Source organism: Hordeum vulgare, chromosome 1H, assembly GCF_904849725.1.
Source record: "Hordeum vulgare subsp. vulgare chromosome 1H, MorexV3_pseudomolecules_assembly, whole genome shotgun sequence".
NCBI lineage: Eukaryota > Viridiplantae > Streptophyta > Magnoliopsida > Poales > Poaceae > Hordeum > Hordeum vulgare.
In genome coordinates, this window is record NC_058518.1 from 298,270,028 (window position 1) to 298,295,061 (window position 25,034).

General features: G+C 47.5%; 1 protein-coding gene and 1 pseudogene across 1 annotated transcript in view; both read left to right on the forward strand.

Annotated features, from left to right (window-relative positions):
* The window catches only part of LOC123432058 (vacuolar protein sorting-associated protein 52 A-like), a 50,002-nt gene extending 26,225 nt beyond the window's left edge, over nt 1-23,777 (forward strand). The window contains exons 9-21 of the mRNA XM_045115366.1: nt 9,064-9,207; nt 9,374-9,465; nt 15,814-15,895; nt 16,802-16,984; nt 17,168-17,283; nt 17,357-17,415; nt 19,354-19,454; nt 20,997-21,047; nt 21,131-21,310; nt 21,833-21,967; nt 22,052-22,126; nt 22,967-23,024; nt 23,109-23,777. Coding sequence (XP_044971301.1) covers nt 9,064-9,207; nt 9,374-9,465; nt 15,814-15,895; nt 16,802-16,984; nt 17,168-17,283; nt 17,357-17,415; nt 19,354-19,454; nt 20,997-21,047; nt 21,131-21,310; nt 21,833-21,967; nt 22,052-22,126; nt 22,967-23,024; nt 23,109-23,410 — 1,578 coding nt within the window. The 3' untranslated portion in view covers nt 23,411-23,777. The remainder of the gene's footprint in view (nt 1-9,063; nt 9,208-9,373; nt 9,466-15,813; nt 15,896-16,801; nt 16,985-17,167; nt 17,284-17,356; nt 17,416-19,353; nt 19,455-20,996; nt 21,048-21,130; nt 21,311-21,832; nt 21,968-22,051; nt 22,127-22,966; nt 23,025-23,108) is intronic.
* LOC123432042 lies at nt 3,999-5,699 on the forward strand (annotated as a pseudogene).
* Nucleotides 23,778-25,034: the final 1,257 nt, after the last annotated feature.

Here is a 25,034-nt window from a genome sequence, read left to right on the forward strand (position 1 = left end):
CATACCTGCCTGGAGAAGGGGCAGCGGAGGAGCAAGTGGTCCATTGTCTCGGGGTCCTGGCAGCACAAGAGGCAAGGGTCGTGGTACTGCAGCCCACGACGAGCTAGGCGATCGGAGGTCCAACATCTATCTTGGTCAGCAAGCCAATGGAAGAAGCGCACCCGGGGTGGAGCCCAGCTCTTCCATATGAGCTTCCAGGAGGCGTTGGGGATGGATCCCTGGAAGGTAGCCTTATAGCAGGACTTGGCAGAGTACGATCCATTCCTGGTCCACTTCCAGGTGAGCTGGTCGGGCGTGTTGAGCAGGATGGTGTGCTCAATGGCGTTCCAGAGGTGGATGTACTGGCCAATCTCGTGGATTCCGAGAGCGCCCTCGATGTCGCGAGCCCAATCATTGGCATTGAGCCCCTCTGCAACGGTCCGCGCCTTCCTCTTGCGCGTGGGGATGCAGGCGAGGAGCCGCGGTGCTATCTCGCCAACGGATCGGCCGCCGATCCAGCGGCCGTCCCAGAAGAGGGCCGAGAGGCCGTTCCCCAGGGACATCGTGGTGCAGGCGAAGAACAGGGCACGTTCATCCGCCGAGAACTGCAGGTCGAGCCCACTCCATGCTCTGTTCTGGTCGGTGCGGCTGAGCCATAGCCATCGCAGGCGGAGAGCCGACCGGGAGCTCGGCGATGGGACAGCCGAGCAGCTGTACTGCAGCGGTTGCCGCATCCTCGTCGCAACGAATGAGGGTCGCCGTGCTCTTGGCGAAGTTGACGTGGAGTCCGGAGGCGCGGCCGAAGAGGTGCAGGATACCCTTGACTGCGGTGATCTCGGCCGGCGATGGACGGCAGAACAGCACGACGTCGTCTGCGTACAACGAGATCGCCGGTACCGCGCGCCGCGGGTGGAGCTGCTGCAAGATACCCAGCGAGGTGGCCCGGTTGACGAGCCGGCCGAGGACGTCGACGACGAGGACGAAGAGCTGCGGGGACAGCGGGTCGACCTGCCGGAAGCCTCGACGATGCCAAATGGGGGGGGGGTCGCCATTGAGCAGCACCCTAGTGCTTGCTGAAGATAGCAGGATGGCCATCCATGCTCGGAAGCGAGAACCAAAGCCGTAGCGCTGCAGCACCTTGAAGACGAAAGGTCAGGAGATCGAGTCAAATGCCTTCGTCAGGTCAAGCTTAAGGAGGGCACGTGGGGCTTTGAGCTGATGGAGTAGCCGCGCAGATTGCTTGACGAGGACGAAGTTGTCATGGAGGCTGCGCCCGGGGATGAATGCATTTTGGTTCGGGCTGACGAGGCGATCCAGCTCTGGGCCAAGGCAGAGTGGGAGCACTTTGGCGAACACCTTGGCGATGAGATGGATAAGGCTGATCGGCCTGTAGTCCCCGAAGGTGGCGGCGTCGGCACGCTTGGGGAGCAAGGTGAGCAGCGCCTGGTTAAGGCGGGCGAAACCTCGGCCGCGCATGTCGTATAGCTGCTGGAAGACATCCACCAAGTCTTGCCGCACCGTGGGCCAGCAAGCGCGCATAAATTCTGCAGTGAAGCCGTCGGGGCCCGGCGCCTTGTGCGCGGGCAGTCGCTGTATAGCGTGCCAGATTTCCTCGGCGGCGAACGGCTCCTAGAGGATGAGGAGGTCGTCGGCGGGCTCGATGAGCTCGTCAAGGTGGAGCGAGCACTCGCGGTCGACGGCGGTGCCAAGTAGGCCATCAAAGTGTGAGAAGGCCGCGTCCACCATGTCGTCGTGGCTAGAAATCGCGCAACCGTCGATGCTGATGTTGTAGATCATGTTCTTCTGCCTGCGGTAGGTGCTCTGGCGGTGGAAGAAGGAGGTGTTGGCGTCTCCGTCCTTCAGCGAGGTAACCCGTGCTCGCTGGCGGGCAATGGTGCGCTCGAGCGAGGCAAGCCCGAGGTAGGATATCTTCAATTGGGAGCGCAGCCAGCGCTCGTCGGGGGTGAGGGCCCGGTCCTCTTGCGCCTTGTCGAATTTGGAGATCAGCTCCCGCGCGATTGCGAGCTTGAGGCGGACGCCTCCGACCGAGCGAGCGCTCCAACTAGTAAGTGCGCTAGCAGTGGCCTGGAGGCGTAGCACCATGCGCTTGAAGGGATTGCCGTCAGTAACGGAGCTCCAAGCCATGGTCACCACGTCCTGGAAGCCATCCAGGCGGAGCCAGAACTGCTCGAAGTGGGATCGGCAGTGAGCGCGTGGCAGGGGGCAGCAGTCCGGTAGCAGAGGGCTATGGTCGGAGAAGACGGACGCGAGGCAGCGGAGGTGGCACTCCCCATGCAGCTCTTCCCAGTCCGAGGTGCATAGGACGCGGTCGAGGCACACGAGCGTTGGCGGCGATTGCTCGTTCGACCACGTGTAACGGCGGCCGTTAAGGTATACCTCTTTGAGCGCGAGGTCATCGATCAGGCGGCGAAACTTGCCCATCATGCGGTGGTTGAGGTTGCGGTTGTTCTTGTCCTCCTCGCGATAGATTAGGTTGAAGTCCCCGCATAGCATCCAAGGTCCAGGGCAGGCAGCGCGCACGTCGCGCAGCTCTTGCAGGAAGGCGATCTTCGCCGCGTCGGCCTGGGGTCCGTATACGACGGTAAGCCACCAGTGGGCGGCGCCGGGCATGGCAACTTTGGCTGAGAGCGTGTTCGTGGTGAACGACTGGTCGGAAAGGGCGATGGACCGACTCTTCCAAGCCAAGAGTATGCCACCGCGGGTGCCGACGGCCGGCAAATAAACGTATTCGTCGAACTCGGAACCAAGCGTCTCAAGGACTGTCGACGAGCAGATCAACTCCATCTTTGTTTCTTGAATGCATACAATGGAGGCCTCGGTGGTACAAATCAGCGAGCGAATGGCCGAACGACGAGCGCGCGTGTTCATGCCGCGGGCATTCCAGATTACAATTTTGAGGTCGTAATTCATGGGATCATGTTCGACAGGGGTGCTGCACACAGCGATTAGGCCGCAATGGGGCCGCCGTCCGCCATGGTCGTGGTCGGCGCCGATCCCGGGAGGGGAGGCAACTCGCGATCTACCAGTGTTGCGATCGCAGCGAGCACAGACCGGGGGATGGGTGCAGCGAAGATGCCGTCGTAGGCCCGCATCTCGGCAGTGGTGATCTGCTGGTTGACGCCCACGATGCCAAGTGTGTGGAGGACCTGCACCTGCGCCCGACGCTCAGCCGTGGGTGGTGCAGCGGTCTTGGAGGCAGCCCCCGCGGAGGAAGACGTGGAACGGCCCCGGCACGGGCGCTTTCCTAGGGTGGGGAGGACAGCGGCCGAGAGGAATTCTCCAAATGTCCACGTCGCAGCAGGTCTCCGATGGCGCGATCGTAGCATGGTGATCGGCGGGGAAGCGAAGCGGCCCGTGGGGGTATGGCCCAGGCAGGGCACAGCCTGAGGGCTGATCGGCGCATCTGCAAGGAGTGGGGCGGGCTCCGAATTGTTTTGGGGCCAAACCACTGGAGTGGTGGGCGCGCCCGCATCAGGCGAGGGTGGGGGGACGGGGCTGGCAGAGTCCGCCGTCATCGCGCCCTCCTTCGACCCGACCAGGGTCTCGTCATCTGCGTGTGGCGCAGAGAGCTCCGAACCAGTGCCAGGGGTGTACCGGTTGGAGGCAGGCCTTCGCGCAGAGGCCGGATCAGCTTCGGCAAGGGTGGGGTGCTGTGCGGCCTGGGAGTCAGGAATCTCTGAGTCCAAAGAGAGGGGCCCCACGAAAATCAGCCGATCTGGTTGGGCAGAGGGTGTTGGTGCGGCGCGAAGCGGTGTCCCGATGCCATCCACGACCGCGTCGGGCGACGGCGGGTTAGGATTCGTGTTGGGGCCGCGCCAGTGACAGGAGCCTGCGAGCTATCCTGGGCCACGAGGGTGGGCTCCCCCTCTGCAGCTTCTGATCCTGTCGGCCTGGGGATTAGGGACAAATCAGCCTTGACTGCTTTGCCCTGCGCTTTTTCAGGGGGATGGCGTGGTCGACAGGTGCCATGGGCCCCGCGCAGGCTAGGCCATGGCCGGATGATACGAAACGGGCGGAGCGCCGGCGGCTGCGTGACCGTACGCCGCACTCACAGGCCGAGGCCCATCCAGCAACTATGGCGATGCCGTCAGCGCGCTGCGGGTTGCGCGGCCAGGGGAGGTCGTCCATCTGCATGCCGTCGGCGCGACCAGCAGGGTTGGAACCGGTGCGGCGCCTCTTGCGGCCACGACGGCGCTGTCGAGCGCGCCTGGCAGGGTCGTCATCGCGGCGCCCCTGGTCACCGCCCTGGCCGTCGTCGGGATCGACCGCAGGGGCGGGGATGCTCGGCACTGGGGTGTCGAGCTCGGCGCGGGCGAGCGTGATGGACACCGGGTACGTGAGGGTGGAGATGGCAGGGGCGTCCGGCTGGTGGCGCGAGGGATGCGACTCGACGATCTCCAAGGTGGCATGGCGGCGAATGCGGGCCGGGTCTGCGGTGCGGGCAGAGAGCCGGAACGTGGCGAGGTCGACGCGGGAGCGCGTGCTCGGATGCAGCCTCTCAATCCAGCAGCTACTGCCCAGGATGTGCTCCGCCGTGGAAAGATGCCAGGCCTGGACGGGGATCCCGCGGAGCTCGAGCTCGACGCGGTAGTCCAGCCTGCCGGAGCCAGCATGCGCGAGCTTGCACCATGGACGCAGCGAAAGGGAGAAGCTTGGGCCGGAGATGAAGTGGTCGCCTGCGAGGCGGTCCTTGAGCTCACGGGAGGCGATGACGATGAGGAAGTCCTACGGGCGGTGAAGGTGCATGAAAAAGTCACCGGGGCGCAGGGCGAGGGAGGTGTGCAGCAGCTCGGACACCTCTTCCGCGGAGACGACGGGTCGCGTCCCAGTGATGGTGGCCACCATGGCCCGGCGCAGGACGCCTTCCGTCTCCTCGATCTCGATGGAGCGGGCGAGGATGACACGCACCGGAGCGGGCGGGCCATCGATGTGTTCCTGGGCCTCCATGGGGGGCAGCAACAGGAGTGTGCGGGGCGCCGCGGGGCGCGGTGCCGTCGGCGGCGCGGTCCTCGTCGCAGGCGCGCGCGGGGAGTGGGCGCGTGTGCCGGGGCGGCGGCGGTCCGGGCATTCCCAGGACTTGTGGCCAGACATGAGGCAGCGGCGGCAGCGGACGTCGCCAGTGCAGTCGCGCACCCGGTGGCGCGAGTCCAGGCAGCGGAAGCAGAGGCCCGCCGCCTCCTCGGCCGATGGGCTGCGGCGACAAGGCGGTGCAGGGCCAGGCGCAGCGGCACGCCGGGGATGGCGAGGTCGGTCCCTGCGCCGAGGGAGCTCGAACCCCTCCTGGTCGACCTCGGCCGCGACTCCTTCGCGCTCCACCTGGTGCACCTCCGAACGTGGCCCCAGGTGAGCCGTGGCCGGCACCCGGCGCACACCAGCCGCAGGGGGGCGGGTGGGTCGGCACGGGGCGGCGTAGCAGCCTGCTGGCGCGCCGTCGGCACCGGGGAGCGTGGGGAGGCGGCGACCTCGCTGTAGGAGCGCGTGGAGGACGAGCCGTCGAGGGAGACCTGCCAGCGGCGCGCGTGGCCTGAGGAGCTCGCCTCGCTGGAGCAGGAGAAGGCCATGGCGAAGGGAGGGTGCCGGCAGAGCTCGACGGCGGCGGGAGGAGGCTGGGCTAGGCTAGGCTAGGGGCTGGGGAGCGGAGCGGGGTGGAGGGGAGACATCCTTCTGGAAAGGGGTTATGTCCGGTTCAAAAAAAAAAAGATGAAACTATATGTGTGCATCAGTGCATATGATAAACAGTTGCTGTACTATTTACTCTCTATGTTAATGTGCTGTCTAATACTCCCTCCATTCCTAAATATAAGGTGTATTATTATTTCAAAAAGTCAAACTTGTCTAACTTTGACCGAGTTTGTACACCAAAATATCAAGGTCTAGAATACCAAATCATAATCACTACATTCATCATGAAATATATTTTTGTATTTTATATATTTGGTATTGTAAAACATTATATATTTTACTATAAAGTTGGTCAAATGTAAACAAGGTTTGACTTTTTTTAAAACTAATACACCTTACATTTAGGAATGGAGGGAGTATTGTTTATCGTTTTAGTTAGACATGATTGTTCAAGCGCGAAGTGCACTAAAAACAGCGATTTCTAAATGCTCAGTTGAGCACCATCCCAGTAGGCCATGGCTGTCATCTTCAATAGTTAGGACGATCCAGTACATCTTATTCTTATCCTGTCCTCAGTTTCTATCAATTATGGATATTCATATGGATTTTTGTTTTGGTTTTCTCATCTATTTTGTCCCGTTTAGATTAGTAATGAATGCCAAGCTGCGCAGAAAGTTGTGATCTCATGGATCCACAGACATGCATTGTTTCTTACCGCAGTGAAGACGGCTAGACAACATGGTTGAAGGGGGGTTAGGTAGACATATGTTGGGATGAGTGAACTAGAGGATCAAATGATAGCATACAGAGATTTGTTTCTTACTGCTTGTGTCAAAAGAATATGAGCATTCTCATATGCTGGATGCTTAGGTCTTGACATTTCCTACACATGACTCAATTCATTAGATCTTTCCTAGTACAACTGGGCTCCCTAATATATCTTTCCCTACCACCTGGTACACTCTTTCTTAGTATTTCTGGACTATCTGAATCCTGTTATTTCCTGATTCTCCTTCTATTCCCGAGTGTCCAACTTGGCTCTGTAGCTCCAACACAACCTATCCAATCTGCTGATGCTGCTATCCTCGTCCAATACGTGAACAACATTGCACTCCTCCTGGACAGCAAATTGTCCTCAAGCTGGCTTCCAATATGCACATATTTTCATTAAAAATTGAACCCCGGTATGCTGGTATCCTTTTGAAGGAATTAGCAGGAGTTCTTCTGTATGTTTTGGTTAATGGTTTTTAGTTGTGTTAGAAAGTATTAGTATTAGTCTAGGAGTCCTTATTAGTCTATGTTTACTTTCCTTGCATCTTAAGTCATGTGTAATATATATATGTCCCTTGAGCCTTCAATAAAGATAAGTTGCTTTCCTAACATGGTATTAGAGCTTTAGGTTATTTTTTCGCACGTGCAACTCGTGCTGATCCAATCTCGCACCGCCACCAACCTCCTCTCGGCCGGACGCTCCCTCCCCTCGCGATGCCGCCATCGTCCTCTGGCCGTCTCGCGCTGCTGCTCCCGATCTCCTCCAGCTGCAGCTCTCGTTCTCGACCTGCTGCTGCAGCCGCTGCTTCTCCAGATCCCGCTGGAACGAGGCTGCTCCCGCTGGAACGAGGCTCCTCCCGTCAAACTCCCCGCTCCCGATCCGTTTTGGCCTCCAGCCGCCGCCACCCCATCTCGCCAGTTCCTCGGATCCAGATCGAGGCGCCACCCCTGCTGTGGATCGATCCCCAGGGTGCTGCTCTCGTTCCCTGCCGGCTTGGTGCTCCTGACGCGCAACTCCGTCGCCGCCTGCCGGATTCGTTGCTGGCCTCCACCTTGTCTCATCCCGTTGGATCCAGCCGCCGTTGCCTCCAGCCGGCATCCGCCTCCAGCCGCCAGATCCCGTCGGATCCTGCTGTCCACGCGCGATCTCGCGCCGGATCCCGCTTGCGACTCGGGCCGCATTGCTCACGGCCGCCACCTCTGGCCGGATCTCCTCCGCTCCCGATTCGCTGCTGGTGCTCGTCAGCTCCCGTCTCGCTGGTGCTCGTCTTGTCAAGTACTCGTCTCGTCAGCTCTCGTCCGCGCTGGTGTTGGTGCTCCTCTCGTCCGCACTGGTCCTGCAGCTGGTGCTCGTCAGGCCCTCGTCCGTTGCTGGTGCTCGTCAGGATGGATCTCGTCTGCTTCGGGTTCTGTCAAATCTCGTGGTATAAAAAAAGTACAATGTCTTCTGCATATACGATGGATTTTGCATCTTTGTGTCGTGTATGCTTCCTAGCTTTTAGCTTCCTTGTTTTCCGCTGCGTCCACCAAATCCGTTGATATTTTGTGTTTTCTCATGCCATGCGAGTCCACCATACCTTAGTCCGTCAGCCTTTCTCCGGTCTTGATCCTTTCTATGCAACTTTTGTGGCCTACTTGTTGTTTTCTATAGGATTTTCTGGACTTCTTTTGCATTGTCGATCTACGCCCATCGTGCAGTATATGTGGATTGCACTAGCCCTTTCCATCAGTTCGGACTTTTGGTTGCGTTGGCTAGTGCATGAAGCTTAACATGGTATCGGAGCTAAGGTCTTGAGTTCAAGTCCTGGCCTTCGCAATTTATTAAAAATTGCTGGTAGCCCCCCTTTGTGTCCACGTAGAGGCCTCTTGAGTCATACGTGAGTTCCGCACGCCGTCGCTCTCTTCCGGTTGCACGTGTTGACTTGTCTTCCCCGTCACACGTGAGAGGGGGTGTTACAGTATATGTGGATTGCACTAGCCCTTTCCATCAGTTCGGACTTTTGGTTGCGTTGGTTAGTGCATGAAGCTTAACAAGTTGCAGCCTTTTTGTAATTGTTGGCCAACATTACCTAGTAGTTGTATTTTAAGGTTTGATTGTGGCAGCTGAACTCTGTTGCGCTGAACTTACTCTATAATCTGCTGTAGAAAAATAGGCACAAAAGTAGGAAAAGTTGGTTATTTAAATGGTAAATGGGATCATCATAATCTACCACAATACGCCATTTGCCAACCAGCTTTTGCCTGTTTTATTGGTTGGCTAACCACCCTTTCCTGCTTCTGTGCCTATTCTTCTACAGAAGATTATAAATAAATTCAGCACATTATATTTGAGCAACCACAAACTGTGCCTAAGTTGGCAATTCCAATGTTTTGTTTACACACTGAAAGTTCTGTTGAACATCTGTAAGTCGCTGTTTAAGCTTTCTATAGATGTGGTGTTGGCCCTTTTCCAAAGAAAACAACATAGAACTTTATATGTTTTTCCTTTTGAAAGAAAACATCATGTATCTAGTAGCATACTGGAACCAGCAATCCACCCAATAGATGGAGCTTAAGATGTTTCTCTTTTTCAAAGAAACATCTTTCTCCTTTTGTTTTCCTAAATCACATATTTGCTGATGCATGAATATAATAAGTTCAATGACTTGCTATTCCAGTTTCTTTTGGCAGGTAAATGATGATTATATCAAAAGTCTAAACATGTTGAGCAAAAAGTTGAAATTTGCTCAAGTTGATCCATTGCTTAATGCATCAAAAGCTCTGAAAGATATTAAGCAAGAACTGGAAAGGCTTCGGAAAAAGGCACTATCAAAGGTTACCTAAGAATGCACTCATATAGATTAACAACTGCTTTATGTCCTGGTTTTCAAGCTAACAGAAATCTGTTTGTGTTACATTTTGTTTACCTCCGTTAATTACTGTAAAATATTTACTACTGGTGTGATGCTTATCATTTATTTTCCACTATTTACTTTGTCAGGTGTCCGCCTATGTCATTGGGATATTCTCTTCCATGAGAAAGCCTGGAACTAATATCCAGATACTTCAACAAAATTTGCTTCAGAAGTATAGGTATACATGGTGGAAAATTAAATGTCTATGGAATATCTAGCCGTTGTGTCCTCTCTGTACAATAGTTATCTTCATGGTATTAAATCTCATGTTCCTGGTTGTATGAAGAATCGTACCTATACTCTTCTCATTCTGTAATTTACTTGTGCCGCCTTTTACGTTAGACTATATGTGCCTGAAAGCTGTATGCATTTGTAGAATCGGGAGAAAGAGAGGAGTACCTCCAGCCTGTGTGTATGTGTGTGGCGGCTCTGGCTGGAGCTGGATGGCTGGATGCCTCCTTATTAGGTCAGTCCCTCTACATGGGCTTGGGCCCTAAGGAAGAAAGAGGCTGGGCTGGGCCCATACCGGTTCAACACTCCCCCTCAGGATGGGTGGTAGATATCTATCATTCCCATCTTGTCACATGCCAAGTTACACTCCTTTGTTCCCAGTCCCTTTGTCAAACAATCTGCAAACTACTGCCCAGAGCTGACATGGGTAAGGCTGATGATCCCGGCATCAAGTTTCTCCTTAATGAAAAAGCGATCAGTTTCCACATGCTTTGTCCTATCATGTTGAACTGGGTTATTAGCGATAACTATAGCTGACTGATTGTCACACCACACCTTCAAGGGTCCCTTCCTCAGAAGTTTCTGTTAGGAAGTATTAGTATTAGTCTAGGAGTCCTTATTAGTCTATGTTTACTTTCCTTGCATCTCAAGTCATGTGTAATATATATATGCCCCTTGGGCCTTCAATAAAGATAAGTTGCTTTCCTAACATGGTATTAGAGCCTAGGTTTAGGTCTCCGGACGCCGCAACTCATCCTCACGATCCAATTTTTTTCCCCCGTTCCTGCTCCAGCTGCCGTTCCCGTCGCTGGATCTCGCTACCGCTCCTGATCTGCTCCTGGCCGAAGTATCCGCTACAGGCCGAAGTCCCTCTGGTGCTGGATCTGCTCCTGGCCGAAGTATCCGCTACAGGCCGAAGTCCCTCTGGTGCTGGATCTGCACCTGGCCGAAGTATCTCGCCACCTCTTCTGGCTGCCTGGATCTGCAACTCCCCCTGATCTGCTCCTGGCTGAAGTCGCTGCTGCTGCTGGATCCCACCTGCCGCTGCTGGATCGTTGGGATCCGGATCCGATCTAGCTGCCTCCAGCCTCCACCAGCGTTACAGGTCCACAACGGCTGGTCTGGTTCTCACGTGTTGTTGACCCTGATGCTTCCAGATCGGATCAACCAGCCACTGTTGGGATCCCGCTGCTTCCACCACCTGCCGCTGGATCTCGCCGCCTCCAGCCTCCCGTCCCGATCCCACCTGCCGCTGCTTGGGTCGTGTTCCAAAAAAAAATACTGCTGCTACATGATGCTATTGGCCACCGCTGCCTCTGCTACACACGTGCTGCTTGCTGCTGCATGCTACCTTGTCGTGGCGTGTACTGCTTAGCTCCTGATTGCATGTTCTGCTCCCGCACGTCCAGCTTGCGTGCTACTGCTATTCCCTTCGCCATGATATTTTTTTTTTCTCTTCCGCTGCCATCATCCCTAATCTAGTGTGTGTTTTCTAGTTTTCTTTGTTTTCCGCTGCGTCCACCAAATCCGTTGATATTTTGTGTTTTCTCATGCCATGCGAGTCCACCATACCTTAGTCCGTCAGCCTTTTTCCGGTCCTGATCCTTTCTATACAACTTTTGTGGCCTACTTGCCCTTGTTGTTATCTATAGGATTTTCTGAATTTTTTTTTGCATTGTCAATCTATGTTCATCGTGCCTTAACCGCCGAGCTTCTTTCGCTGTCGGTTGTCGTGGACTATGATTTTCTGCACAATGCTTTATTCCTCTTGATGTGCCATCTTCTTTTGACAACCCATCTTCTCTTGATACTTATGTTGTATCTTCAAGTGATGCGGTGTCTTCCTCTGATGTGCCATCTTCTTTTGACCCATCTTCTCTTGATACTTATCTTGTATCTTCAAGTGATGCGGTGTCTACCTCTGATGTACCATCTCTTCGTTATCTCCTTCGGCGACTCGACAAGTTTTGAAGACTCTTCATGCTACGACGACACTCTCAAGACGCGGATTTGGATTATCATTTTTTTTTAGTATTACACTTCTTCAAATGCAATGCTATTACATACGCTTTGCATTTGAGGGGGGGTGTTAGGAAGTATTAGTATTAGTCTAGGAGTCCTTATTAGTCTATGTTTACTTTCCTTGCATCTCAAGTCATGTGTAATATATATATGCCCCTTGGGCCTTCAATAAAGATAAGTTGCTTTCCTAACAGTTTCAACTCATTCAGCAGGTATTTCACCCAGAGCATCTCACACAACCCTTGAGATAATGCTCTATACTCAGCTTCTGCTGTTGATCTAGACACAACCAATTGTTTCTTGCTTCTCCATGACACCAAATTTCCTCCCACAAACACGCAGTAGCCAGAAGTTGATCTTCTATCATCTTGACAACTGGCCCAGTCAGAATCACTATAGCCATCCACCTCAAGATGTCCACTCTTCCCAAACCACAACCCTTTACCCGGAGCCCCCTTCAAGTATCTCAGGATTCTGTGCACAATATCAAGATGCCCACTCCTTGGTTCATGCATGTATCTGCTCACCACCCCCATAGCATACGTAATGTCAGGCCTGGTATGACACAAGTACAATAACAACCAATTTTTGATAATCTTCCTTATTCACTAGCTCTCCTGATTGTCCTGTCACTTGATGATTTTGTTCAATCGGAATAGGGGCAGTACGACATCCCATCATGCCCATGTCACTCAAGAGATCCAAGGTGTATTTTCGTTGGCACAAAGAGATTTCCTTCTCTGTCCGAGCCACTTCAATGCCAAGGAAGTATTTTAGGTTACCCAAATCCTTTACCTCAAACTCCTTGCTCAAACAGCCTTTCAATCTCTCTATTTCCTCGTTATCATCTCCAGTGATGATAATGTCATCCACATAAACAGCAAGAATGGTGATCTTCCGATCAGAGTGCTTGTAGAACATCGTGTGGTCACCATTACACTGACCATACGCCATACCACGGACAACACGTCTGAACCTATCAAACCATGCCATTGGTGATTGCTTCAGTCCATACAAGGATTTCTTCAGCCTGCATACCTTCCCCGTAGTCTCTGAAGTACCAAAACCTGGTGGTATCTCCATGTACACTTCTTCCTGCAACTCACCATGCAAAAAGGCATTCTTGACATCTAATTGATGCAACTTCCACCCAAAGTTTGCAGCACAAGAGACCAATATAATTACTGTGCTCATCTTTGTCACGGGAGCAAATGTCTCATCATAATCAATTCCATAAGTTTGACTATATCCTCTCGCAACCAATCTGGCCTTATACCGTTCCACCTTCCCTTGAGGATTCTGCTTCACTGTATAGATCCATTTACAACTCACCGCTTTCTTTTCTGCCGGCAATGTGGTGAGCACCCATGTCTTGTTTTTTCTCAATGCTTCCAACTCTTCTATCATCGCTTCACGCCACTTTGGATCTTGCTTTGCAGCCTTCCAATCCTTTGGAATTGACACAATTTGGAGGGAGGCAACAAACCCCTTATATGAGGGTGACAAAGCCTTATAAGACACAAAATTGCCAATATCAAGATCATCACAAGCATCACATGTCAACTTGCCCTTGCCTATGCCACACATAACATCCGGAAATATTCTACTCATCTTATCAAAAGATACATGCCCCATCCTACAGTGGTGAATCATCGCCTGCTTCTCCTTATCCTCCATGGTCACAGCACACACCAAGTCCGACTGCACCTCCTGGTCCATATACCAGAGCCCCCTACGCCTGGTGCCAGTCCCAACCGTCTGCCTCGTCTGTCTCTCTTCAATCAAGCAACCAAACTTATCAAGAATCACACGACAATCTATTTGATCAATGAGGGCACTCATCGAGACCAAGTTGACAGGAAAAGCTGGCACATGTAAAACTGAGGATAGGGAGATGCTCGAAGTACATTGTACTGTGCCAACCCCTATAACAGGTTGCTTTGTACCATTGGCCATTTGTATAGTGCCCTTGTGAGTAAGAGGATGCTTATTATAAGACTCAAACACACTGGATTTACCCGCAACATGCTTAGATGCTCCAGAGTCTAGAACCCATTCTGGACCATTCTCATTAGTGGCAAGAGATGCCTTTTCTATATTATCTTCATCAGTGGAGGCCCAGTGAGCACAATCTCCATAGGCAGCATCAGTGAATATGCTAAACACACAAGAGCCTCCTATGTCAGTAAGGGACTTAGCAGCATATCTCCTTTTATGCTTGTTCATTCGGATGTATGGAAAAGCCCAGTTGTCTCAATGCATGGAATAAAGTACTTTGTTACCTTTATCGACTGCTATACTCGTATGACTTGGATCTATTTGATGCGTCACAAGGATGAGGTGTTTAGCTGTTTTCAGGATTTCCATGCCTTGGTGAAGAATCAGTTTAAGGTGTAGGTGCAGGTGATCAGGACTGACAATGGCACAGAGTATGTGAACAATACCTTTGGGGCCTTCTTGTCTGATCAAGGGATTCTTCATCAAACTTCCTATCCAGACACCCCCCTCAGAATGGAGTGGCAGAAAGGAAGAATCGACATATCCTTGAGGTTGCTCGGTCATTGATGTTTACCATGAATGTGCCCAAGTTCTTGTGGAATGAAGCAGTTATGACAGCCACATACCTAATCAACCGGACACCTTCAAGGATACTCGACATGAAATCTCCGTGTGAGCTGCTGCTTGGAGAAAATAAGTTTGTTGTTCCCCCAAAGTTGTTTGGAAGTACCTGCTTTGTTCGTGATCACCGACCTTCTGTTGGGAAGCTAGATCCTCGGGCAGTGAAGTGTGTCTTTCTTGGATACTCTTCTAGTCAGCAGGGGTATAAATGTTGGTGTCCCTCTAAAAAACGCAGGTTTGTGAGTATGGATGTTACCTTCAGGGAGTCTGAGCCATTCTATGGTGTGCCGACTGATCTCAGTCTGCTGTTTGCAGAGCTTGACCACCTACATCATGTGCAAGATGGTCAAGAGGGGGAGAAGGATGTGTCTCATACTCAGGGTGATTCTGTGGGCAATAACACTGATAATGATATGCAAGTTCAGGTCCAATCAATAGTGGGAACAATTCCAGTTAGTACTCTCACCGATGATGGTATGCAGGTTCATGTTGAGCCAACTGTTGATACACTTAAGATTGGTGCTCTTCGGGTTCCTGTTCGGGATCGATGGCAGACGAACACCCTGGTGTACTCTCGACAGCAACCACACGTGCAAGGGGAGCAGCAAGGCAGTGAGGCAAGAGTGCAGGGGGAGCAACAAGGCAGTGATGCAAGAGTGCGGGGGGGCAGCAAGGCAGTGATACAAGCTCATCTGACACAGTGGAACTGCCCATTGCATTGCGAAAGGCTACACGTGAAGCGGCAATAAAGGGTGAAGTAGCAAAGAAGGCTCTACCAAAGGATGATGCTTGTGTGATGGCTTCCATTGCAGCTTTGTCCTTGGGATTTGGAATATGATTGGGAAACAAACCATCAGGCTCCAGGAATTGGCTCCCATCAGTAACAGCTCCTAATGGTTTTAGTACCTTGTCCTCCAGCAGCAGCACCCAGCTCCCTGTAGTGCACACCACCAGCAGCAACAGCAACTGCAACCTCCTTCTCGGGCAAACAGCAGCAGCCGCAACCCCAGATGCAGCCACAACAGCAGACTCCAGCAGCTGCCCTTCTTTCTCTTCCTCCTCTCTCCTTCTCCCTTCCACCTCCAGAAACACAGCAGAACAGAGAGAGATAAGAGAGCCGGGGCAGGAAGGAACCAGCACCAGCCGTTGCACTGTCGCCCGCGCAGCCGCTTCTCCTCCTCGCGCGCACGCACAGCCCGCGCACAGCCGCCTCCTCTCCAGCTTGCAGGGCCGCCGTTGATCCCCACCGGAGCCCGCAGCCACGCTGTCCGGCGCCGTCGTCCGTCAGGCCCTGCCAGACCTGGCTCTGATACCATGTAGAATCGGGAGAAAGAGAGGAGTACCTCCAGCTGTGTGCATCTGTGTGGCGGCTCTGGCTGGAGCTGGATGGCTGGATGCCTCCTTATTAGGTCAGTCCCTCTACATGGGCTTGGGCCCTAAGGAAGAAAGAGGCTGGGCTGGGCCCATACCGGTTCAACAGCATTTTTGGTTTTCTTAAAAGTCAATTCATGCTTGATTTTCTAACTAAGTGGATAGGGGTAAGGAAAACCATTTGAGGTTGGAATAATTAAAGACACTGTTGCATATGAAAGATACCGTAAGCATTCTGATAATTTCCTACAGGAGCTAATTATTGCTTGCATGGTTCTCTCAGGTATCTTCTTCTCTTTCTTAAAGAGCATGGAATCGAGACATATAATGATGTCTGTGCAGCATATGTTGATAAAATGAACAAGGTAAAGCTGTGTGAAATTATTTCCACTTCTTTTCTGAGAGAAAATATGTTTTCCCATGCCTGTCCATGACTACATGATTGGGTATGAAGAGAGTTTTCAAGACATATCACTTGTGCCATGCCTGAGCCATTAGGTACTGGGAGATCAACATACATGTTGAACAGATGACTTTTGGCTGGTGATGGAATATGACAGGCCTCATGGTTGGAATTCTGGTGGAAATAGATGGCAGTAGGCCGAGGCTCCGCTTGCTTTTGATTGTCTGTCTTTTGACGAATGAATTTTAATTTAGTGAAATATCAACATTCAGATGAAAATTTGCATGCTAAGAACTGCATGTAGTCGCGGCTCTGGCAATATGGATTATGCCTCCTTTCATTTGGCATCAACATTCATCAATTCCTCGTCCTTGACTTACCTCTTACATTTTTTTCTCTATGGTGTCGATCGAATTGTCTTTTTCAGACATCTGAATTACATTGTCACGTAACCTACTAATACAATGACTATCTACTGTGATGTCGATACATTTTTCCTTCTAAATAGTCACCTGAACTCACATAGTGCAATGATGATGTCTGCTTGTATGGTCTTTTATCTTGTTCGCCATGGTCACAGTATAAATGCAACTGTGCCCACATTACACATTAGACGTAATAAGATTCTTGCTTCTTAAATTATAGACCACCATTTGATGTTCATTGCTCAGTTATAAAAGCACGATCATGATTTCATAGTATGATACATGAATATTATGACAATTGCTATCTATGGAAGCTTCATGGTGTGTTTTGTTGTCTTGCTTTGTGGAATCTATGGTGATCTGTCACCAGAATTGTGCTATATCAGCTACTGTGCTGTATATGTTGCTTAAGATTTTAACTTAGTTTATTCTTTTCTGATTAGGTGCTGAGTGAAGATTTTCGTGTGTACTTAGAAGCATTGGAGAGTTTGAAGCTAGATATTGGTGTATCCACTGATGTGATTGGATATGACGCCAATATCGGAGACCTTATACCAAGGGGGAGAGAGCAACTGAGAAATCATCGTTTCATGTTTTCTTTAGGTGAACGATCAAATATTTTGAAGGTACATAAATAATTATTGTTAACTACCACCTCTGTTTCTAAATATAAGACGTTTTAGCAGTTTAAATTGAACTGCCAAAACATCTTATATTTAGGAACAGAGGGTGTAGTTGAGTATTCAGAATTGCACATTTGTTTTGTATTTGCAGCAGATTCATGGCCATATTGTTACCTCACTTCGCAGGAGATTGATCAGCCTGGCTTGGTACCTCGTATATCTGAAGCTAATTCCTTGAAATACCCATATGAAGTTATTTTTAGGAGCCTACAAAAGCTTCTGATGGACACTGCTAGCTCTGAGTATGTGAATATCCATCTATTTAATGTGAGTACAGTAATGATGCTGATGGTTCCTGTAAAACATACTTTTCAGGTATATTTTTATCAAAGCATTCTTTCGTGAAGAGTCAATGTTTTATCAAGTTTTTGAAGGTGCAGTCTTTTGTTTTCTTTTTTTTACTTATTTGTCTCATGTTTCCTCTTTTTAGTGGCTATATATGTCTATGCCAATACTGAACATCCTGTAAATACCTTCGCAACACACAATGGTTACTTTATGTTGGGATGAGAGAGAGACATACCAGCAGCAGCAGCGCATGCTTTCTCTCGTATTGCGGTGCTCGGGGACAACAGGGATGAATACGCCCCCTTTAGGTCTGTCACGGATGGGCCACACTTACAACACCCCCCCTCAAGAGGGGATAGATATCTATCATTCCCATCTTGTCACATGATGGACTGCATTCTCTAGTTCCCAGTCCTTTAGTCAAGTAATCTGCAATTTGTTGTCCTGAACCCATATACTCTTATCTTGATAATCCCAGCATCCAGTTTTTCGTTGATAAAGAATCAGTCAATCTCCAGATGTTTGGTTCTATCATGTTGAACTGGGTTGTTTGCTATGTTAATTGCCGACTTGTCACACCATACATTCATACAACTGGTCTTCAATATCATCAACTCTTCTAATAGATTTATTGTCCATAACAACCCACTCAATCCCTACGAATGGCTCTGTATTCAGCCTCTGCAGTTGATTTGGAAACAACAGGTTGTTTCTTGCTTTCCCAAGACACTAGTTTTCCTCCTACAAAAACACAATGGCCTGAAGTTGATCTCCTGTCATCCAGGCAGCTAGCCCAATCAGCATCACAATAACCATCCACGACAAGATGTCCATGACTCTTGTATATTAGTCCTTTCGTAGGAGAACCCTTCAAGTATCTCATGATTCTATATGCTGCCTCGAGAGGTTCACTTTTAGGTTCATGCATATGTCTGTTCACAACACTTACTGCAAATGCAGTGTCTGGTCGTGTATGACACAAGGATAACAATCTTCCCACCAATCGCTGATATTTTTCTTTATCCACCAGATCATCACCTGATTGGGCAGTCACTTTATGCTTTTGATCAATTGGGGTTGGAACAGCTCGACAACCCAACATGCCAACATCACAGAGGAGCTCAGGGTATTCTTTCTTTGAGAAAGAGCTATTCCTTTTCCAGACCTTGCCACTTCTATACCAAGGAAGTGCTTGAGTCGACCAAGATCTTTAACTTTAAATGCCTTACTCAGACACCCCTTTAACCTTGCTATCTCTATGTCATCATCGCCGGTGATAATGATATCATCAACACAAACTGCAAGGTTCCCTTTAGAGTGTCTATAAAACAATATGGCCACCATTGCATTGTCCATACCCCATCTCACACACAACCCGTCTAAACTTATCAAACCAAGCACTTGGAGACTGCTTCAGTCCATAAAGAGTTTTCTTAGCCTGCATACCTTGCCAACAGTCTCAGAAATCGAGAACCCAGGTGGAATCTCCATGTATATATCCTCCTGGAAGTACCCATGCAAGAAGGCATTCTTCACATTGAGTTGGTGTAAAGGCCACCCGAAATTTGCTGCACAGGAGGTCAGAATCCTCAGTGATCACCTTTGCAGCTAGAGCAAAGGTCTCATCGTAGTCAGTGCCGTATGTCTGGCTGTACCCCCTCGCCACAAGCCTTGCTTTGTACCTTTCAACCTTTCCTTCTGCATTCTGCCTCACATTGTATACCCACTTGCAGTTGAATGCCTTCTTTCCTGCTGGAGTCAGACTACTGCACCTTTGTGGGTCTAGAATAAAGTTCTAATACAGGCATTTGCATTTATTTTGACCACACACAAGCATGAAGTTAATTAAACTAGCTACAGAAATGATATTACCTCCTTCAGTGACCACTTTAAGCTATATTTGGTTCTCATATTTTAATTTCGTATACAGCCCAAATTTAACGTGGAGCATCATAATTCATAAGGCATATGCTTCAGTTGATGCGGCAAAACCTCACAACCTTCTTTATCCTTGTAATTTTCAGGACCTTTTGCAGTAATTGATGAAAACATGAAGCTTACTCTTGCAAATAGTCATGATGCAATATGCCTGATGCTCATGATCTGCATAACTAAAAAGCACCAGGTAGGAAGGTATTTGCTATTTTCCCTTTGCTGGGGAGGAAAACTGAACTTATGTCCCCATTCCCCCCCGCGCACAATACGGACAAGGAGTGAGTAAAACAAAATAAATTGACCAATCACATACGTCCAATAGCACAAGGCAAGTCACATGTATACTCGGTGTAATGATGATGTATCTCTGGCGACATCCATATTTTCATATTTCATTATTTGTTCAGAACTATTTTCGCTAAAGCGAACCACTTTGGAATCAATTAAATAAATAACAGAACCCTTACATTTGTTTTTCCATACCAACTATCAGACACCAAATTCCTAGATGACACTGGTGGGGGCACGAAGCAATGCCTTCACATATGAAAATTTGGTTAACACAAAACCTGGAGTCCAGACTATTGAATTCATGCTCCAGCCAGTTGCTCCAAAAGTCCGAACTGATGGAGATAGGCGGACAATATATTTCAACACTTCCCCTCACGTCTAGGCTATTTTAGTCCTTCGACGTGGGATCAATGGGCCGCAGAATCTGTTTATTTTTAATACTACGTTGGCAGGGTCTTGAACTGAAGACCTCTTGGCTCAGATACCATATTGAATTCATGCTCCAGCCAGTTGCTCAAAAAGTCCGGACTGATGGAGGGAGGCGGACAATACATTTCAACACAGACAACCCCCAGCACTATTCAATCTAAAGATGACAGAAAAATCGACGAATACATTATACTCCCTCCGGTCGTTTTTACTCCACGACCACTTATTAGATTTGTGTCAAGTTAAACTTTGTAAAGTTTGACCAAATTTGTACTAAAAAATATCAACATCTACAATACCAAATACATATATTATGAAACTACAGTTCATAATGAATCTAATCTAACATCGTGAATGTTGATACTTTTTTCTGTAAGCTTAGTCAAAGTAGAGATACTTTGACTTCGGACAAAACTTATATGCAGACTAAAAAGGACCGGAGGGAGTACGTAAATAAAGGGTGCTAATAGGTACTTGAGTGTTTTTTCACCTTGAGAGTACTTGAATATCCATCCACATAATTTTCCTGTTAAACCTGGAGTTAATAGGAGATCATTTTTTTTTTCTCGAAAAGGTTAATAGGAGATCATGGAGATCTCATGGCTAAGAAAAAAAAAACTCAAGTACAACCTAGACACTCATAAATAAATGCATAACTGGTAGTAATTTCAGCATTATTGTTCTTACCAGAAATATAAACTTTGCTTTCTTTGGTGATATGAAACCAACTTTTGTCAAAGTTGAGATATTTAACGATTAACGAAGTATACTATTCTGCTATCCTTGAGAATTTAATGTAGACCTATACTCTCCAGAGTGAAAGTAGTCATTTCAAGTAAGAAACAATAACAACAGACATCCTAGCTATAATAGCACAAACTAGGTGCTTAAAAAATTACATCAGTGGTGCTTCTGTTGCAGGTTTGTTCTTCTCAATGCAATAGATTTTGTCTGTTAATCTACTGTGTCGTAAGATAACAAGAGTTGTTTTCCCTTTATTTTGTCATTTCAGCTGGTTATGTCTAACAGGCGGCTTCCTTGTCTAGATACATATTTGGATAAGGTTTGTGATGAGGCATCAATTTATTGTGAATGCCCCGTTAACTCTGTTCTTAATAAATTGCATCCCTGTCCTTTTCTCTTCAGTCTCTCATCTATCTCTGGCCACGTTTCAAGACAGTGTTTGACATGTATATTCAAAACTTGTACCAATGTGATGCGAAAATGTTATGGGTGGATGGGACTCATCCACACCACATTGTAAGGTGCTACATGGAGTTCACAGCATCTCTTGTTCAACTTAATGCTGAATGTGGAGATGGTCAGGTTAGTTCAGTTACATAAATAGCCAGCATCAGATTCTGCTAGCATCAGCTTATTTCTTTTTTGAATGCAAATCTGCTGTGTTTCTAAACAAATAAATGTTTCGATTTTTATTGGAAATCACTATATCTATATTCTACAGTATGTTTGTAATCAATGGCTTTGATCACCTATTTGCACTTATTTAATCTTCATGTTGTCCATTTAACCATCTCATGCACTTGTGTCCTGTTCTATTGAATTTTGGATTAACTAAGTAGCGTCATTCAAAATATATATTTCATGAACTTCTCATGATTGTTGGTGCATATGATGTACTTAAGTACATGCATTTCATTCCAATAAAATCAATTTTATACCATGGAAGACATCTTTAAGGGAAAGCAGCATTTCTATTCCTCCTTTAGCAATATCATTTTATCTTGCCAGTGTCTGTTTTTTCTTCCAATAGCTTTGTTGGTTCGGTAATATACCCTGATTTGTCTTAATGTTTTTCTTATAGTATACCTAATATCATTCATGTAGCTTGATATGAGCTTGAAGCGGTTGAGGTTAGCTGTTGATGATCTACTTGTTAGATTTGCCGAAAAGTTTGCAACTCAGAAACTGCAACACCTGTTTCTTTTGAATAATTGTGACATGGCCATCTCTATCCTGAAGGTTAGGTTCTTGCTTTGATGCAAATAACTATTCATCTTGTGCTCCTTTCAGCCTATTGGGGTTTTCCATGCCTATTTATTTCAGGAAGCTGGTGAAGAAGCAAAAGAACTGCGAAGATATTTTGAAGAGAAGCTGGAAAGTAACCTGGTGTTGTTTGTGGTAAAATGTCCTATCACCCCATGCTAACCGCGGTGCAGGATTAAATGTTAGAGCATTTCCTGACTTCTGGCAGGATCTCATTTAGACATGATTTTAGGGAACTACAGTGGAACTTGGCTCGAGTCTGAATTACAGTGGGATCTCATTTAGACATGATTTCAGTGTCAATCACTAAATGACTGATTGTAGCCTTTATGATATAATCAGATAAAATTCTGCAAAATTAAATTAATAGTGTCATCAAAAGGTTATGCACATAATATGGCATAGAACTAATCTCAGTGTCTTCATGACTTCTGCTTTTGATGCATCGGTGGTAACTGTTGTTACAGTATACGTGGCTTGCACTAGCCCTTTTCATCAGTTCGGACTTTTGGTTGCGTTGGCTAGTGCATGAAGCTTAACATGGTATCGGAGCTAAGGTCTTGAGTTCAAGTCCTGGTTTTCGCAATTTATTAAAAAATTGCTGGTAGCCCCCCCCCCCCTTTGTGCCGTCGTGAGAGGGGTGTTACAGTATATGTGGATTGCACTAGCCCTTTTCATCAGTTCAGACTTTTGGTTGCGTTGGCTAGTGCATGAAGCTTAACAACTGTGAAGTAACTGCCCGTCCGCTAAGTTCCGATCAATGATATGGAAGGCTGCAATTGCATATCATATGCCTAATTATTTAAATTTTGTCGCTGGCTTAGCAGATGGCAGGTGAATATGGTTAGGCCGTTAGTTTCCTTATGAAGCTAAAGACAGCAGATTTATAATGCTTCTTTTCTCAAATGGAAATGAATCGACTGACTTTACACCCATGGATAGCTTTTGACTTTCTCGACCTTTGCTGGTTTACAGGATGAATTGCTCATGGAGTATTTTGGCGATTTAATTAAATTTGTGAAGAACCACATTTGTAAGTTGGACAAAACAATATTGCTGAAGTATGTTATTGTTGTTACTCACGGGGATATGCAGAAAATGACTATCACTTTTGTAGCCGAAGACCTAATTTCTTACACTGAGTGCCCAAACATCGCTGATGTTGAGCCAGTTGTGAAGAACTTTGCCGTGAAATGGAGAACTGCTCTAGAACTCATGCACAATGAAGTTGTAACTTGTTGCAGTAACTTTGTGTCTGGCATGGCGATTCTAAAAGCAGCAATGGCTCAGTTGCTTAATGACTACAATAGACTCTCAGAATGTGTGAAGATGATCCCAGGTGGATCTTCTTTGAACAGGAATCTGGTTTCTATCACCTCGCTTTCATACGAAATCAGGAAATATTCAAGAACACTCTAGTTACTTGAATAGCATGGTAGCCGCGCACATATCCTACGCCTCTGCAATCGAGGCTCAAATAAATGATTGCGGATGGACTCTCAAGATCAAGGCTGGAGAGAAACTTGTGCTCTGTCCAAGCAATAGTAGAAGAGCTGAAAAATGCATCAGTGTTGATATTTTTTAATCCCTCTCTACCAAATAATGTCATTTGTAGTTAGATTTCAAAATTAGGCAATAGTGCAAATTTGAATATTATGTATTTTTTTATAGCTTATTGTATTGGATATACTATTGCAGAAAGTTGTGGAGAAAATGATACTCCTTCTGTAAAGAAATATAAGAGCATTTAGATCACTACTTTTGTGGAGGGAGTACTAGTCAATGATGTCCTCGTCTCAGTTTATTTCTGAATTTGTTTCACTTACTGGGGCTGTACTTATATTAGTTTTTGATTAAGGGAAATCATTCCTGTTGGTACAGACCAAAGTTAAAATGACGGGTAAGATTTTATTATTATTAAATTTGCTCTTCTAATTCGTTAATAGCATAATATATCCTCCTTCTCTAATTATGAATTTATTCTTTTATGAATCACGGGAAAATGTAAAACAAAATCAAGCTTATATACAGCCTTCTGATATATACTTCTCATTACTTGAAGCTTGCTTGTATGATCGAACTAGCATACTGATAGTACGGGTTCCATCAATTCCTCCTGGCTCCAGCTATCATAGGGGACAAGGTGTTTGGTGGATACCCTTGGGCCTACATTTCGACCAAGTAGTTTCGGTTGACATATCACTGTCGATTGGTGAAGGTAAGAATGCCTTAGCTTATCTTTTCCCTACTTTTCCTCAGGATTTTACATTTTATTTTTTGGATTTAGATAATGCTATAATGGAACAGGTATAGGTCTGTAGCTGCCTAGCTGGTGGTTCAATGGAAATTCAACATGCTCGTGTGGAAGTCTTTTTAAAACCATTTTTATTGGCTTATGTTAACTAAATGTAATAAATTCATTATTTTCAATAAGATTGCTTGCAAATTGGCAGAAATCGATTGCATGCTATTTCTTCTGATTTTCAATGTTTATCTTATAATTATGTGTGGTAGACTATATAATTGCGCATTTGGACTAAATAAATCATAACATAACCAAGAAGCGCTGCTGCTATGTTTTTCACCAATATGTGTGCGACGAACAATTGAAGGGTTGAAGTTTGTTATGATTATAAAGTATGAAAGATTAAAGCATGATGTTACAGCAAGCAATGTGACTTATGATTCCATATTGTAGGGTTTTTAAGTTTCCACCTTATTACTTTCTGTCGTTCATCCATTATCAAACTTCTGCCTGGCCTGCGTTACGTATCATTTTTTGCTTGATCAGAGCAAACAATTGCTAGGATTTCTTAGTTTCTACTCCCTCCGTTTCATAATATAAAAGTATTTTTGACACTACACTAGTATAAAAAAAACGCTCTTATATTATGGGACGCAGGGAGTAAGATTGAAGCTGTTTCCATGGTTAGACATCATATGTTTCTCGAATGTTGAGCTCTATGCACGGATACTAGACGGATGCCCTAGTTGCATAGCACAAAAGCCTATACTAGCTCAAGTGTCTACGAAAGATTACCAA